The sequence below is a fragment of the Solanum tuberosum genome, unplaced genomic scaffold (assembly GCF_000226075.1).
Source record: "Solanum tuberosum cultivar DM 1-3 516 R44 unplaced genomic scaffold, SolTub_3.0 scf00249, whole genome shotgun sequence".
NCBI classification, from domain to species: domain Eukaryota; kingdom Viridiplantae; phylum Streptophyta; class Magnoliopsida; order Solanales; family Solanaceae; genus Solanum; species Solanum tuberosum.
In genome coordinates this window covers 64,279-79,052 of record NW_006239187.1, presented here as the reverse complement: position 1 = coordinate 79,052, position 14,774 = coordinate 64,279, and the positions used below count along the sequence as shown (strand labels likewise).

The following is a 14,774-nucleotide window of genomic DNA, read 5'->3' as shown; positions in this document are numbered from 1 at the left end:
AATTCTCGAAAGCCAGTGGTGAACAGTTTGAAACTCGGTGGAGAATGGGCCCGCATCTCTATCCTTCTCCACTTGAATATCAAGATTTTGCATGGTGGCATAGTTCGAACCTGTGAAGGTATTATCAGAACAATTTTGTATACTACATTTGTAGGTTGTGGTGTAGTGGTGAGACTGTTCCATCCTTAACCAGAGTTATCAGGTTCAACTCCTAGGTATGGAGAAAATCCAATTGGGAGCACCATCCTAGAATGGGCCTTGCAGAGTGCGATCCGAATTTAATCGAGGCTCCAATGCAGGCTACAGACACTGGGTGGGAAACCAGAAAAAAAAACTTTGGGAACATTTTTAATATATGATTTTTGGTGGGAAAACAAATGCGTGGATGTGAAGATAACATGCGAGTTTGAAATATATAAACATGTCTTAAAATCTACAAGGACTTGATGGCAATTGAGATATCTCAATCATCCAGAGATCTCGAATTCGAGTTATGATAATAAATAACATTTCAATAAGGAGTGTTTTACTCCCTTTGTAGAGCCTATTTAGCATGATTCCACATTAATTTTTCCAATAGTACCAAATATCATCTTATGGAACGAAGTTTCATGTAATATGGAGTTCAACCAAAACAAACATCTATAGGTAAACGAAGGATTTGAATCTCAAGTTATTCAAGCCTCAAGAACGGAGAAAATCAGATTGTTGAATCAAAAGAAAAAAAGAAGATTAAGTGGAATAACAAAGTAATGTATTAGAGAAAGCTTGGAGATGAACAATGAACAAGGCAAACAAAAGTTCAAATAGAGTAAAAGTATGTGAAAATATAACAGTAAATCTATGACATATCGAAAGACGATCAACCAACACGAGTCTCTCAGTAAGCCAAAGGGAATTATGAGGTTCGGACATTCCTCAGATATCAGTTGTTCCATCCTGTAAACACTTGCAGAGCATTCAGTAACGAAAGCTAAAGTTTCAAAATCTGGTCTTATCAGGAATAGTCTCTTCACAAACCAAAAAGGAAGAAAAAGAGCTTTTCCATCAAACACCTGTTCAGAAAGAGAGACGAGAATCGACAAAGAAATTTCAAGTGCAACTTGGAGGTTAGATGGTGAAATTAGCTGTTTTTTAGTCTGCATTTTGTATTTTCTCTCCATTTGTTTTGATTTCCTTCTTACCTCAAAAAGGCCTCGTAGTATTTTCTAAAATGAACTTTTTCCAAGCAAGACATTCTCTATTGCATTTGATTACCTCACTCTTAGGCACGTTCTGGACCATCTGGGACCAGATCATAACCATCATGTTGCTTAGGAGCTTCCTTTTCGACTGGGATCAACTTCAAAATAACAGCAACGATCAAGCTTACAGCGCCAATTAGGACACTGAGCAGCCATAGTTGCCAGCTAAGTGGTGTAGTGCTGGCAAAAGTGCCTAAGAACTCGACGATGATAACTTGGAAAACAACTGTAGCAAGCATGACACCTATGAAAATACTGCTGCCAAAAATGCCACGGAAAATGTTTATCTTCTCCATGTCACGGCTGTTTATTTCATTGAAAACCTGTATGGAGCCACCACCCACAAAAGCGCCAACTGGTTAGTGAATAGTACTGAGTACAAAGAATGAACCAAAAAGGACTGTGAGAGTCGATAGGTACATAGTGTGACGCACAAAACAAAAGCTGCCAGGATAATTAACTGAATTTAAAAGGCATACCTGACAAAACACAAAGGTGTTGAAAATGAAAGTATTCAGAACCATTGTAGAATCTGAACCTTCAAGTCCCAAAATCTGCTTCCCCGCGAAGTTGAAGGCTAAGAGTACAGCCAGCTGGTAGATACTGTGCCCTATTATATTTCTCCACATTGTCTTTGTAATGAAACTTACATCCCTTCCAACAGGAGGCCTACTCATTAGTCCGTCATGAGGTGGTTCAGTGGCCAGTGCGAGTGCACCTAAAGTATCCATGATAAGGTTGACCCAAAGAAGCTGAACGGCTGTAAGAGGAGCAGATCCTGAAAGTTGTTGCAGCAGATAAATATCGTCAGAGTCTAATACTCCTATTACTATCACGACTAATGAAGTCTCTATCTCTCTTTCTGTGAGTGTGTGAGTATTGATTCATTAATTAAAGAGATCAGTAGCAGAAAATGAATGAACTCAATCAAAGCAATAAACACCTGAGGCGCATGCAGAAATAAAATTGATCATCAAAGCCACAACATTGACAGTCAACTGGAATTGCACGAATTTTTGAATGTTTATATATACAGAACGGCCCCATTTAGCCACATTCACAATTGTGCTAAAGTTGTCATCAAGCACTATAATATCAGCACTTTCTTTCGCAACCTGCGATGAAAACAATTGAAGATTAGCTCATGCTGGAGCTGAATGGATATTATTGTTACAAACATGTAAAATTTTTTAAAGAGAAACAAAGATGCGAAAATATGTAGGGACACAGTTCCTAGAACTTTTATAGCAAATGTCGATTAAACTCACTAAAACAGGAAAAAATGAGTTTTACTTATATGTTGGAAGTCACTGTCTTCTGAGGTGATATATTAAATGTTTGAGATATTAAAAAGAAGGATGAAAAGGAATGTTCACGCGGGTAACTTCAGGCACTGACGATGTATCACAAATATTTGATATAAACTATAACGAAGACTACAATTAGTAAGAAAATTTTGACCATATATCAGAATTGAAAAGACAACACTACCGATTGGAGCCTACAAGAACAAAATGGTATATATGGCCATATCAACTCAGAGTGGGAGCAAATTTACAAACCTCCGTTCCTGCTATACCCATAGCAAGTCCAATATCTGACTCATGCAAGGCAGGGGCATCATTTGTGCCATCACCAGTAACTGCAACTACTTCTTTAAACATGCCTCTCAAATTCTTTACCAGCACGTGCTTGTCAGTAGGGGATGATCGAGCCATAACCTGCATTCAATATATAAACATTTTTCAGCAAAATGTATTCAAGTCACAAGGATCTACATGGATGATATAAAGCAATCAAATGCATACCTGAATTCTAGGAATTATTTGCCTCATTTCATCAGGACTTTTGTTGCGGAATTCTGAGCCTTCAATGGCCAAACCATCATCAGTTAGTATACCACATTCCTTAGCAATGGCTTTGGCCGTATGAATATTGTCCCCTGTGACCATCCTTACAGTAATTCCCGCAGCTAAACAAGATTTAACTGCCTCTTTAACACCAGGACGAACTGGATCTTTGATTCCAACTACTGCAACCAATGTATAGCCACTATCAGGAATATTATTTTCTTGATAACCATCTCCAACGTCCTTGAAAGCCAAGGAAAGAGTACGCAAGGCTTCATCAGCAAATTCATTAATGACATTTGTGATGTTCGTAGCTTGTTCTTCTGACATATCAACAATTTCACCATTACAATCAATAAACTTGTCACACATTTTTAAGACTATCTCAGATGCACCCTTGCAGAAAGCACGGGTGTTGCTATCAGGAAGACCAACAAGCACTGACATTCTTTTCTTTGCTGAATTGAAAGGTTCAACCTTCAGCAATTTACAATCCTTTTTTTTATCATCAATATCACCAAGAAGTAATCCATAATCTAATATTGCAGATTCTGTGGGTGAACCCAGAACATATTTCTTTCCATCCTTGTCTTTAACCACCTCAGCTGCTGTATTATGAAATATTGCCTGCAATAGTAAGTCCTGAGCACTTTCTGATAAATCTGTTATTGCATCTGCGGATCCGCCATTTTCTACCTTTTTAGCCTTTTCACAAATCCATATTTTATCTACTACCATATGGTTTGTTGTTAGTGTTCCTGTCTTATCAGTACAGATGCAAGTAGCTGAACCCATTGTCTCACAAGCAGAAAGATGCCTCACCAATGCTTTATTGTCCATTAACTTTTTCATCGCAAATGCAAGGCTTAATGTGACAGCCAGAGGTAATCCTTCTGGGACTGCAACAACGATTATAGTTACAGCTGTGGCAAAGTAATTTAGAAGAGTTAATGCATCACTGGAGGACCATTGTGTGATATGATGGTGAGTAGCTTTATTCACCAGAAATCTTACTATTAATACAAGAAATGTCACCACAGCAAATCCGAGTCCTACCTTTCCAATAATAGTGGCAACACCATTCAGTTTAACTTGCAGAGGAGTTTCATCTTCTCCTCCCTCGCTAAGAGTTTCCATCAACTTACCCCATTCAGTTCTCATACCAACAGTGGTCACTAGCATCTTAGCTGAACCGTCTTGTACTTTGGTTCCCGATAGAAGAAAAGGTCTTTTCTCAGATATGCTTACTGGTACACTCTCACCAGACAAGCTCGATTGATCAATTAGCAAGCTATATCCTGCTATGAATATTCCATCAGCTGGAACCAGATCTCCAATAGATAAGTGAACTACATCACCAACCACCAAGTCATAAATGGAAACCTTCTGCCTTGATCCATCTCTCGTGACCTGGATAGATATCTTTTTCTTCTCCTTATCCAAATCTCTGAACTGCAACGACTGCCTATAGTCACTAATTGCAGTAACCATGACTACCAATACTATACTGAGTAGAATTCCTAAACCATCATATGTTCCTTTCGGCCACCCTTCAGTAGCAAGTCCCACACCAATAGAAACAACAGCACAAACTATCAATATGACGAGAGTTAAATCATGCAGAGCCTCCCACACAAATGTCCAAAAACTTCTAAACGGTTTCTCTGTAAATTTGTTCGATCCATATATATTTTGTCTGACAGATACATCACTCGATTTGACTCCTTCATTTGATGAGACTCTCAACTTCCCTGCAAGCCCTTCAACACCTCCAAGTTTCTTTAAAGTTTTTATATCATAGGAACCAACTATAGATGCAAGTTTATCTGGGTTGATTCCAAAACCAGCTTCTCGAGCTTCTTCCGGCAAGTCTTTTGCTAGTTCAGCTCCTATATCATCCCTAATCTGGTCGGATGACCTACCTTGATCACCAGCTGTAAAAAAATATATATATTGAAATGAGAAAAAGCAGAAAGAAGTTGGCAGACCTATATGTTGTAATAAGTTAAACGGAAAACTCAAGGTTTGAGCAAATTATACCATCAATGAACTTGAGTGCTGCCATATAAGCCATGAAACCAACTCGAATTTTTTCCTGGAAATTGCATGTGGTAAAAAGTGTAACTTGACTCAGTATACAAGATTATAGAAGTTATAATACTCAGCAACACAGTCCTCCGTAGTATGGTTAACAAAAACCATAACCAAACCGATGTTTTCTGGTTATATACTAGTTCCATGATGAGACAACATAACTAAAAGCAAATAGAGAAGCAGAAGACTAAAACATATTAATGTCACAGACCACTCTGGTTAGGGGACTCAAATATAGTATTTGAGAAGCAAAATGATTCGGGTTCACTTTCTAGAATTAATCAAATGATCGTTCAACTAACTCCCTTTTTAAATTCAAGATATTTGAGATTGAGCTAAAACACTGCATACAGGTAACAAAAAAAAAACTAAATAATGAATCGGATGGACTGCTTGTGGTGGACTGAGAATAATAAGGGGAAATGTAAAGTGAGTTCAGGCTATAAGATCATGAACATGACTGAGCTACAGACCTCTAACTGGCCTTGGAGACAAATTTGGAAAGATAAGATACCTCAAGGTTTCATGCTTTACGTGACTGCTAAACAAGAAGCCGCTGTTTTTACATATGAAAGCATGAGAAAGAGAAGTTTTATCTTAGTTTCAAATTGCTGCTTATGTTGGGAAGCAGTTGATACAGTAGGACAACGGTTTTTACACTACAAAATTACTGATCATCTATGGAAGCAGTTGAAACAGCAACTTATATGGGAAAAACCCAGAAATATAGGGAAATCACCACCTAGTTTGAATTAATCTTTTTCCTTCTCTCTTTCAATTCTTTCCATTAAAGATATTGTTTTAGCTGTGTGACGTTGATTAAACATTACCGCGAAGAGCAGAATTATTTGATTTCCCTTGTTTGTAAAGATAACATGCCCTGTTTTTATGTTCCATCTCGTTGCGGGATGGTGTAGTAGCTTTGAATGCAAAGATTTTGTATATTCTTACAAAGAAGGCATAAAAGTTTACAGATATAACATGTACTTCATTGAGCATTTTGTTCAAAGCATAAGACACTCACGTGTTAGCTACTGTGTATTTTTAAACATGACTGTCCATGATATCATAACCTACTTCTAGTTTCGACGACTGTAGTCCACACCAGGAGTGTCTGCTTATTATTTTAGACTATACACAAAGACAAAATTTTGTTTTCTTTTAGCATTTTTTAAGGTTTTTCCTATAAGAGGTTTCCACTTTCCTCTTTCTCTACGTTCGGTTTTGATACATTGATCGATTAATGAAGATTAAGACGAAGACTTTTCATGATATCATGTGATTAGATGGTGGAGAAGTAAAATAGTCCAGACAAGGAAATATTGCACACTTCAAAGAGTACAATTTAAAGTCATAGGCAACAAGATTATTTATTTATACAAAAAGATGGAATTCTTATAAGATAAATAAGAGAAGAGGAGTGGGAACTGATGTTTCATGTGGCAACCAAAGATAAGGCAATACAAACAATACACTTCTTGGTGGGGCAAACAAATAACTGCAAATGGGGCCAGGCCAGACTGACTAGTAATTGATGACAAAAACCCAGAGGATATTTATTTGTTGTTATCACCTGTCTCCTTCTGTACTGAAGTACTATCCAAGTAATGTCACAAGGAAGTTTCATGGAAATTTCGCTGCTGACAATGTGTTTATTCTTTCACCCTTATGGACTTTGGAATTACATCAACAACCAGGTACTCCGTACTGTTTTTCGAATTCTTAAATCCCACTATTGATAACCCAACCCTCATTCAAAGATTCTTTAAGTCCTTGAGAAACCTTATTATAATACTCCCTCCGTCCTTATTTAGTTGTCCATATTTCCTCTTTTAGTTGTCCCTATTTAGTTGTCCATTTTGACAAATCAAGAAAAGACAACAATTTTTTTCCTATTATACCCTTATTTAAATAAAGTTGTCATAAATAAAGTAAATAAACTTATGAACTTCCTAGCATTGATTAGTTATCTTGAGTGAATTTATTTTGGAATTGTAAATTGTACTATAAGGGTAAAATTGTAACTTCACTATGCTAATCATTGTTGCCTTAATCTGTGTGTCATTTCTAAAGTGGACAACTAAATAGGGACAGAGGGAGTATAATTTAAGCATGTGCTTATGCACATAAAAACAAAGCTCTACCAGAGACGAGAAATGGACTGTTTTTTTTTTTCTCCATGCAAATTGATGTTTGGTAATATGGAAAGGGCGTTTTGCATTGCCACACACTGCTTCCTATGATCTTAGAAGATATGTCAATGTCAATGTCAGATGGAAGCTTCAAGGAAATTTCCCTGATGAGTGTTCAGTAGCTAGACTTTTGCCTCTTTTGGCATTACATAAAATACATTATACTGACCCATCCCTCACCCAAAGGCTCTTTAAATCCTATAGAATATAGTTGTAGTACTGTAATTAGCTTAGTTGCGCGGACTCTTCACTTTTGATGCTGCACTAGTCTCGGATTCTCCAAAAATACACTACTTCTGGTGAATCCGACATGCACCTGTTGACATTTTTGAAGAGTCTGACCAACAAAGGTAATTAGTAAGCATGTGCTTGTACACATAAAAACAGATTTCTTTTGTACTCATTTGCTGAGCACTTTGTACTGGTGCTATGATCATGAAGGCACCTAAAAGATCTCAACTTTTGTAATGTATTAGGAACACAAATTATCATTAGCCTAGGACCATTTCTACATGCAGAATGGAGATTTAAATGCTGACCACTTTGGATGCTTGCTAAATTCTTTTTTTTTTTGGTTTCTCATCCGGTGTCTAGAGTGTGTATTTCAGATCATGCGCTACAGAACTCATTCGGAGGTGGTGCTCCCTAAATTCTGACCACTTTGGATGCTTGCTAAAAAAAAATTTTGGTTTCCCACCCGGTGTCAGCATGCATTAGAGCTCCAACTAAATTCAGGTCGCGCACTACAAAACTCATTCAGAGGTGGCGCTCCCAACAAGATTTGCTCAAACCCGACGCCTCTGGTTGCTAAATTCTGTTCTAACTTAAATGAGCATTTGTCAAGCTAATTTAATAACTTTAAAGGAATACCAAAGCACAAACTTTAATGGAAAAAGAAAACATGAACCCCTGAAGGCAAACAGTCAAGGTAAATATGAAACAAAGTCTTCTCCACAAAAACATATTCTTTTTTTTTGAGATAAAAGTCTTCTCCACAAAAACATATTCTACCGGCAAGTGGCAACTGACATATACTTGAAACAAAAAGGGGCCAGCAAAGAAACTATTAAAAAAAGAAAGAAATAACTTTACTTATCTTTTCACTGAACTAATGTGATTCTGTAGATTTTCTAAATGGTCCCCATAAACTGCCAATAAGTTATCCTAAACAGTAGCCAACACAAATAGGCATAAATATTAAAATATCATAGACTTTGTATCACATATTTTGGCTCTAGTCTACTAGATAGGGCCTCAGTCTCCTCTAAATATTCAATGCAAAAAGATGTTAAACAGGGAAATGTTTATAACGTCCCTATTAATAAATTAAAGCAGTTAATAGTTTGTGAATAGAAAATTAATACTGTGTTTGACTTGCCGACCTAGTGTGTTTTAATGGCTGTATCATCAATTATAAAGCTACAAAAAGCTCGATCGATTCAAAAATGTCATCGAATGCATGTCGAATTCTTTAAAAATAATATATTTTTGGAGAATTCAACATAAATACAATAACATTTTTGAAGAGTTAGAGTAACTTAGAAAATAACTACAATAAACTAGTGCATTATCTAACCGGATCTGGTTTCTAATGTTCTATAGTAACTGTTTGTAACTTCCTAATAAATGTAATTTTTAGGAAGTCATAAATAATACTCCTTCCATCATAATTTATGTGACACTGTTCAGATTTTGAGATTTAAACAAATTTATCTTTGACCATAAATTTTGTCATATATCTTTTAAATATTTTTTAATTGTCGATTATTGTAGGTTATAGTACTTTCTACGTAACTTACAAATATATAAATTTCATTTTAAAAAAATTGAAAATTCCATATGTAAATTTTCAATCAAGCTTAAACTGTTTAACTCTCGAAAAACAAAGACAAAGAGAGTAATATTGTCTGATTTTAATAGGACACGTAATTTAAAAAGTAAATAAAATAAATTTTATAGTCTTATATACGTCATCCAAAAAGTTAAAAATAATACATTTTTTTAAACGAACTAAAAAAAATAAAAGACACCATGTGGACTGTGGAGATCTGGTAAAAGACAGATAAGAAATTAAATAATTGTTTCCATAAATTTATATCCATATGCTAAGCATAAATTTCACCACATGAAAGATCTAATTTTTGTCTATATTTATTGAACAAAAAACATGGTCCTCCATATTAACAGCAAATGTGCAAGTGGAAAATGGTGGCAAAGAATCAACAAAGAAAGAGGGCCAAGAATTTTATTTTATATCTTATCACATCCTAAAAGTCAAACAAGAAAATGTCATTGGAGGAAAAAGAAATAGGTATATAATAAGAATATCAAATAGGAAAGTGGTAAAGCACAACTAACGGTGGATATCATATGATCTTTAGTTCTTTACCATATATATTCCCACTCAAACTTATTTTTATTTATTGTTTGGCAATAAAAAGTTACTTTGTCTAATAATAATTATTCATTATTGACTTTGCACACTTTTTAAAAAATTATATTTAGAAAAGTAATTTTATTATATCACCATTTGAATATAATAAATATGATGTCGTCAAAAATGTAATAGGGAAATGACTATAATTGATAAGAGGCTAAATTAGGAACAAAGGGTAAAATTATTTATTGATTTCATAAAGTTGACAAGTATTGTTGGACATCCCAAAATAATATAGTGCACAACTATTATTGAACGGAGGAAATAGTTTTTTTTTCTTGCTAAAATATTCACTTTTACTTGCCACGTTTTACTTTACGAGAGTCCATAAGATTAACTTTCGAAGCTATTAATTTGTTGAAAAGCAGAAAGTTTCAAACACAGAAAATGAAATTGAACTCATTTTCGGCTAATTTCTCGGAAAATAAAAACAAAAAAAAAATATATTTCCATATTCTTCGATGAAATGTACAAGTATTGTAGCATATTGTACCAAACTGATAAAGCATGACCTAATATTATTTCCATTAATGTACAACTGTATCAACATAATGTACCAGATGTTAAAACATGAATAGAAATTGATTTCTCCGGTTATCGATGATCGGAACTCATTTTCCGGCTTAGTTTTTTTTTTCTGATAAAAAAAATATCAGAGGTTTTAACATTGTTATCACAGATTTCAAAATCGAAAAAAAAAAGTAATAATTTTTTTCACTTTTCTAGCAATTTTCCTTTTCCAGCATAATTTCTCGGAAAATAAAAGGAGATTTTCCGATTCATTTTAATTTTCCAGCTCATTTTCCGGCGTATTTTCATGGAAACAAAAACAACGAACAAGAAGAAAGAAAAGTAATATAATATAAAAGCAATAACATACTCTAGTTTTTTCCATTTGCTCTTTTGCCTCTTTTCGTTTCTCCAGATTCGAACCATACCGGAACCGTCGCCGGCGATTTCTAACGAACGAAACCGCATCTCTCCACCTCCTCTGAGCTTCTACAGACGGATTTTTACCTGGCAAATCGAATTCCTCTGGCTCCAATAACTTCGCCATTAAACTAACCTTTACGACTGCAGATTTGTAGATCAATGGATATATAAATATATACACATACAGTAAACAGAGAGAGAAATTATGAAAAAAGGAAAATATTTTTTTGGGGTTTTATTATTGGATTAATTTTATTTTTTTTGTTATATATATATATATATATACCAAAGATTTGTGGCGGAGTGATAAGTGATCTGGTTGACCAAAGAAATCGGGTTTGGGTACTTGATACAGTCTTCTAATTTCTAAAATCAAATTTTTCAACATAAATTGAATTAGTGAAACTCCAAAATAAATAATAATCTACTTGATCAAATATCTCGATTTTGAATCTCAAATGGTGACCTACCAATTGTAGAAATAGGATTTTTGACAAGCAATAAGCATTTTTCAATAATACAATTCAAGTGTACCATCTCTTCTTTCTTATTTCGAGGAAAATGTGCGGAAGGAAAAGAAAACAACATCTGATACTATTTCATGATAAAATATGGGAAAACTGATCAATATATACGCAACCTTAACCAAATCACTATATTTTGAGGAAGGACAAAGTTTATGGCATCAAAAACCTTTTTTTTGTTCTGAATTGTATTTCAGTAGTTTGAATGAAAATTTTTCCAACAAATCGCTAAATTTATATTTTGCCTTGATTGTACCATCCACTTTTTGTTATTTCGGACCTAAATGGGAATGACATAAAAAGTCTTTTTCAAAACCTAGCATTAAGGACGTTACAACGATATACGCAAGGAATAGAAAAAAAATCCTAAAATATGAATTCATATTAATCGAACTTTAAAATATAACCGTATTTAGTTTATTCTGTTTACTAAAAATACTTTTAGAAGACGCGTTAATTTAGTACTTGTGCTATTGGTCCTTGAGTGCGTTGAAATTGTTGGTTTGACCTCTCTACTTTTAACTTTTTCTATAGAAGGGGGGGGAAAGTTAGGACTATGCTCAAAAATGGCGCCTTTATTATATAATAATAATAAAAAAAAAACTAAAATAATAATAATCATATATTAGGAGTGTATATATTGAATGTAACATATTTTAATATTATCATTTTATATTTTTAACATGTGATTGTGGTTAGTTACAATTTTATAAGAGGTAAAATTTAGGATAGTCGTTTTGTTTTATAATTGAGGAAATATTTATTACGGATAGTTTAGGAATTAAAGGGTGAAACTCTATGATACTAATGTGTAGTTTAACTTGTTAAAGTAAAAAATTAATAGTAATGACTCCTTTTAATTACAGATATGATTGAAAAAAGTAATTAATGAGCATTCACTTCTGAAGTAATATCGAAGTAGATAGACTTGTAAGGTTTTTACTTAATCTCAAAATCGAGTATTTATACACTTTGGATGGCATAAAGATTTTATTTTTTTTAAATCTATCAACGCAAGTAAACTTATTTTTACTCTTTTTTTATTTTCATTAATTATTTTTTTACATTATTATATCACCCAAAAAATATTTCAAGTATTTTTTATTTATAAAATATAACAAATTATCTACTATAAATCTATAACAAGTAAAAAATAATTTATTAATATAAAAATAAATATTAATACTGACCATGTATATATACCTTAAACTGTTTTCCTTTATTGAAAAAGTAGGAGTAAGAAGGAGCATGAAGAATATTATATTATGTCTAATTTATTTATATTTACATTAAAATTAAAATAGAAAAGTGTAAAATAAATAAATTGAGATTAAGGATCTGATACTTTTGGAATTGTATTAAAAGGTAAGAGATCTTATGATACTTTTTTGAAAAGTTCTCATAATATCTTTCTTCCTTTGTTTGGAGAATATTTAATTGGTTAATGCGCATTACTTTAAAGTGTTTATTTACTTTATAAGATGGAAAATAAATAGATAATGTAGATCTTTTTATTTTTAATTAAAGGTCTAAAAATTAAATTTGTGGGATTGAAAAACAATTTTATTTGGAGTGTCATTTTTAGAAATGAATCATGCAATGCGTAAATTCAAATTTAGAAGTTAACTATGCGAACGATCCCAATAATTTTTATTTAAATAGTGTGTGAGTATTAAATATTTTTTCTAAATACAAACAAAGATTAAATTCAAAACTCAATTGTTAACCTCTTATGACGAATCCTATAATTTATAAAGGTTAAATTTTGGCTCCCCTAGATTCGAGGGTGCATGGATAGGGATTGCGATAGGTGAATTGTTTAGAAATAGAGAAAGTAATCTAAGTAAAACACCACATAAATTTATTATCTTTCCATTATTAAAGTCATTTTTTTTATTATCTTTTTTTTTTTTTTTGGGTTCGTACCCCGGCAGTGGAACAAAAAAAAAGTCATTTTTTTCTTTTTATGAAACTTTTTTTTTTAAAAAAGAAAATATTTCTCAAAACCTATCGACCAATCAAAGAAATCAAAAAGACCTTTTAAAAAAAAAGTTATCCTTTCGTACTAAACACGTCCTTTATTTTTATCTTACCCCAAAAAAGATTCAACATGATGGCCAAATACAACCTAATAGTCAACTTCAATGTTGGGAGGTACATATAACAAACAATTTGATGGCCCAACATGGGTCAATTGATTGATAAATTACTTGTTTTTCACTATATTTAATTTTAGAACAACCACAATAACAACTCGCAAAGTACAGTCTCATAAATAGGATTTCGAGGTAGATGAGATATATGCAAGGGTGTAATTAGGGTATCAAATCTTTTGTTATAAAATTACACTATATATCTAAAAGTTAAAAATATGTTTCTTTGTATATATAGTAGATGTAAATAACTTTAATTTTTTTGTGTGTTTTAACTTTTTATAATTTGAACCCCTTTCAATTATTTAAGTATTGAATATACGTAGACCTTATCCTATCATTGTGGAATAGAGAAGGATGTTTTCAATAGACACTCGACTCAAAGAAATCATTTTTTTTAGAATAAGTTTGAAGGAAATGCAAGAGCAAAAAAGCTATTATGAATATATTAAACAAAAAATGCAATTAAATATAAAATTATGACGAATATTAATATTTGTTTATTCTCTATTTGTTATTCCTATTATGTATAAGAAGAAGAAAGAAAAAACTCAATATATTTAAATGGTGGTTTGGCAAACCTTTCGTTCTACCAAAAAAATTTGGACACATTTGGTAAAACAGACTTAAATATTAGTATATGAAGCTTATGTCATGTTTGTTAATTTAGGTAAACGAGTAATAAGGGGAATATTTAGAATGTTTAGTCGCTATCATCGAGGATTATATTGAGATGATCGAGTTTGAATAATTCTGAAAATTAAAAAAGAAATTGGTGATGGGCGTTTTTTTTCCTTTTAGTGGACCTATTCGGTGAAAAAATAAATTTATCAGACCAATAACATACATTCAACTTTGGGAATGAGAAACTTCTTGACAACGAGAGTTATACCCTCTTAACAACATATGACATGAATTTGAACTAATCGGATCATTGGGCATAGCTGTCTTGACCATAAGATTACTAAAACAATTACTTGTGGCCCTAATTTTGTTGGGCCCCCATTATCTCACAAGATGTATATATATTATTAAAGAAATTTCATGTATTAATAAATTTGAAAATATTTTTTTGGGTAGAAGATATAATAGTTTTTTAATCTCATTCAATATAGAGACCATTGTATATGTCATGACCCAGACCGTCGTGATTGGCACCCACACTAACCCTCCGGTGGGAGAACCACTACTACAACCCAAACCAAGCAACTAAACCAAAAACTAAAACATTTAAGTTATGGAAGCAAGTTAAATAGCTAAAGACTGAAGTTCCCATAAACTTCCAAAAGATCTAACAACTAAACAATGCGGAAAATACACCTAGAACCTGAAAGTCAATGTACCAAA

General features: G+C 33.0%; 1 protein-coding gene across 1 annotated transcript; it reads right to left on the bottom strand.

Annotated features, from left to right (window-relative positions):
- Positions 1 to 737: 737 nt before the first annotated feature.
- LOC102591943 (putative calcium-transporting ATPase 11, plasma membrane-type) lies at positions 738 to 11,303 on the bottom strand. Its single transcript, XM_006357939.2, has 8 exons — positions 11,221 to 11,303; positions 10,698 to 10,891; positions 5,135 to 5,189; positions 3,053 to 5,028; positions 2,807 to 2,965; positions 2,188 to 2,359; positions 1,724 to 2,022; positions 738 to 1,567 (listed from the first exon to the last, which is right to left on the bottom strand). Exons 1-8 carry the CDS (start codon positions 11,285 to 11,287, stop codon positions 1,265 to 1,267), a joined length of 3,225 nt encoding a protein of 1,074 aa, XP_006358001.2. The 5' UTR covers positions 11,288 to 11,303; the 3' UTR covers positions 738 to 1,264.
- Positions 11,304 to 14,774: the final 3,471 nt, after the last annotated feature.

Bases quoted from the DNA above. Each gene is read 5' to 3' on its own strand.
- LOC102591943 (XM_006357939.2), bottom strand. From the start codon at position 11,287: ATGGTACACTTGAATTGTATTATTGAAAAATGCTTATTGCTTGTCAAA. The intron at 5,190-10,697 runs GTATGTTATTGC...TGCAATTTCCAG, and splicing joins AGCAAATGGAAAAAACTAGA to GAAAAAATTCGAGTTGGTTT. The intron at 2,023-2,187 runs GTGTTTATTGCT...AACAACTTTCAG, and splicing joins TATTTCTGCATGCGCCTCAG to GATCTGCTCCTCTTACAGCC.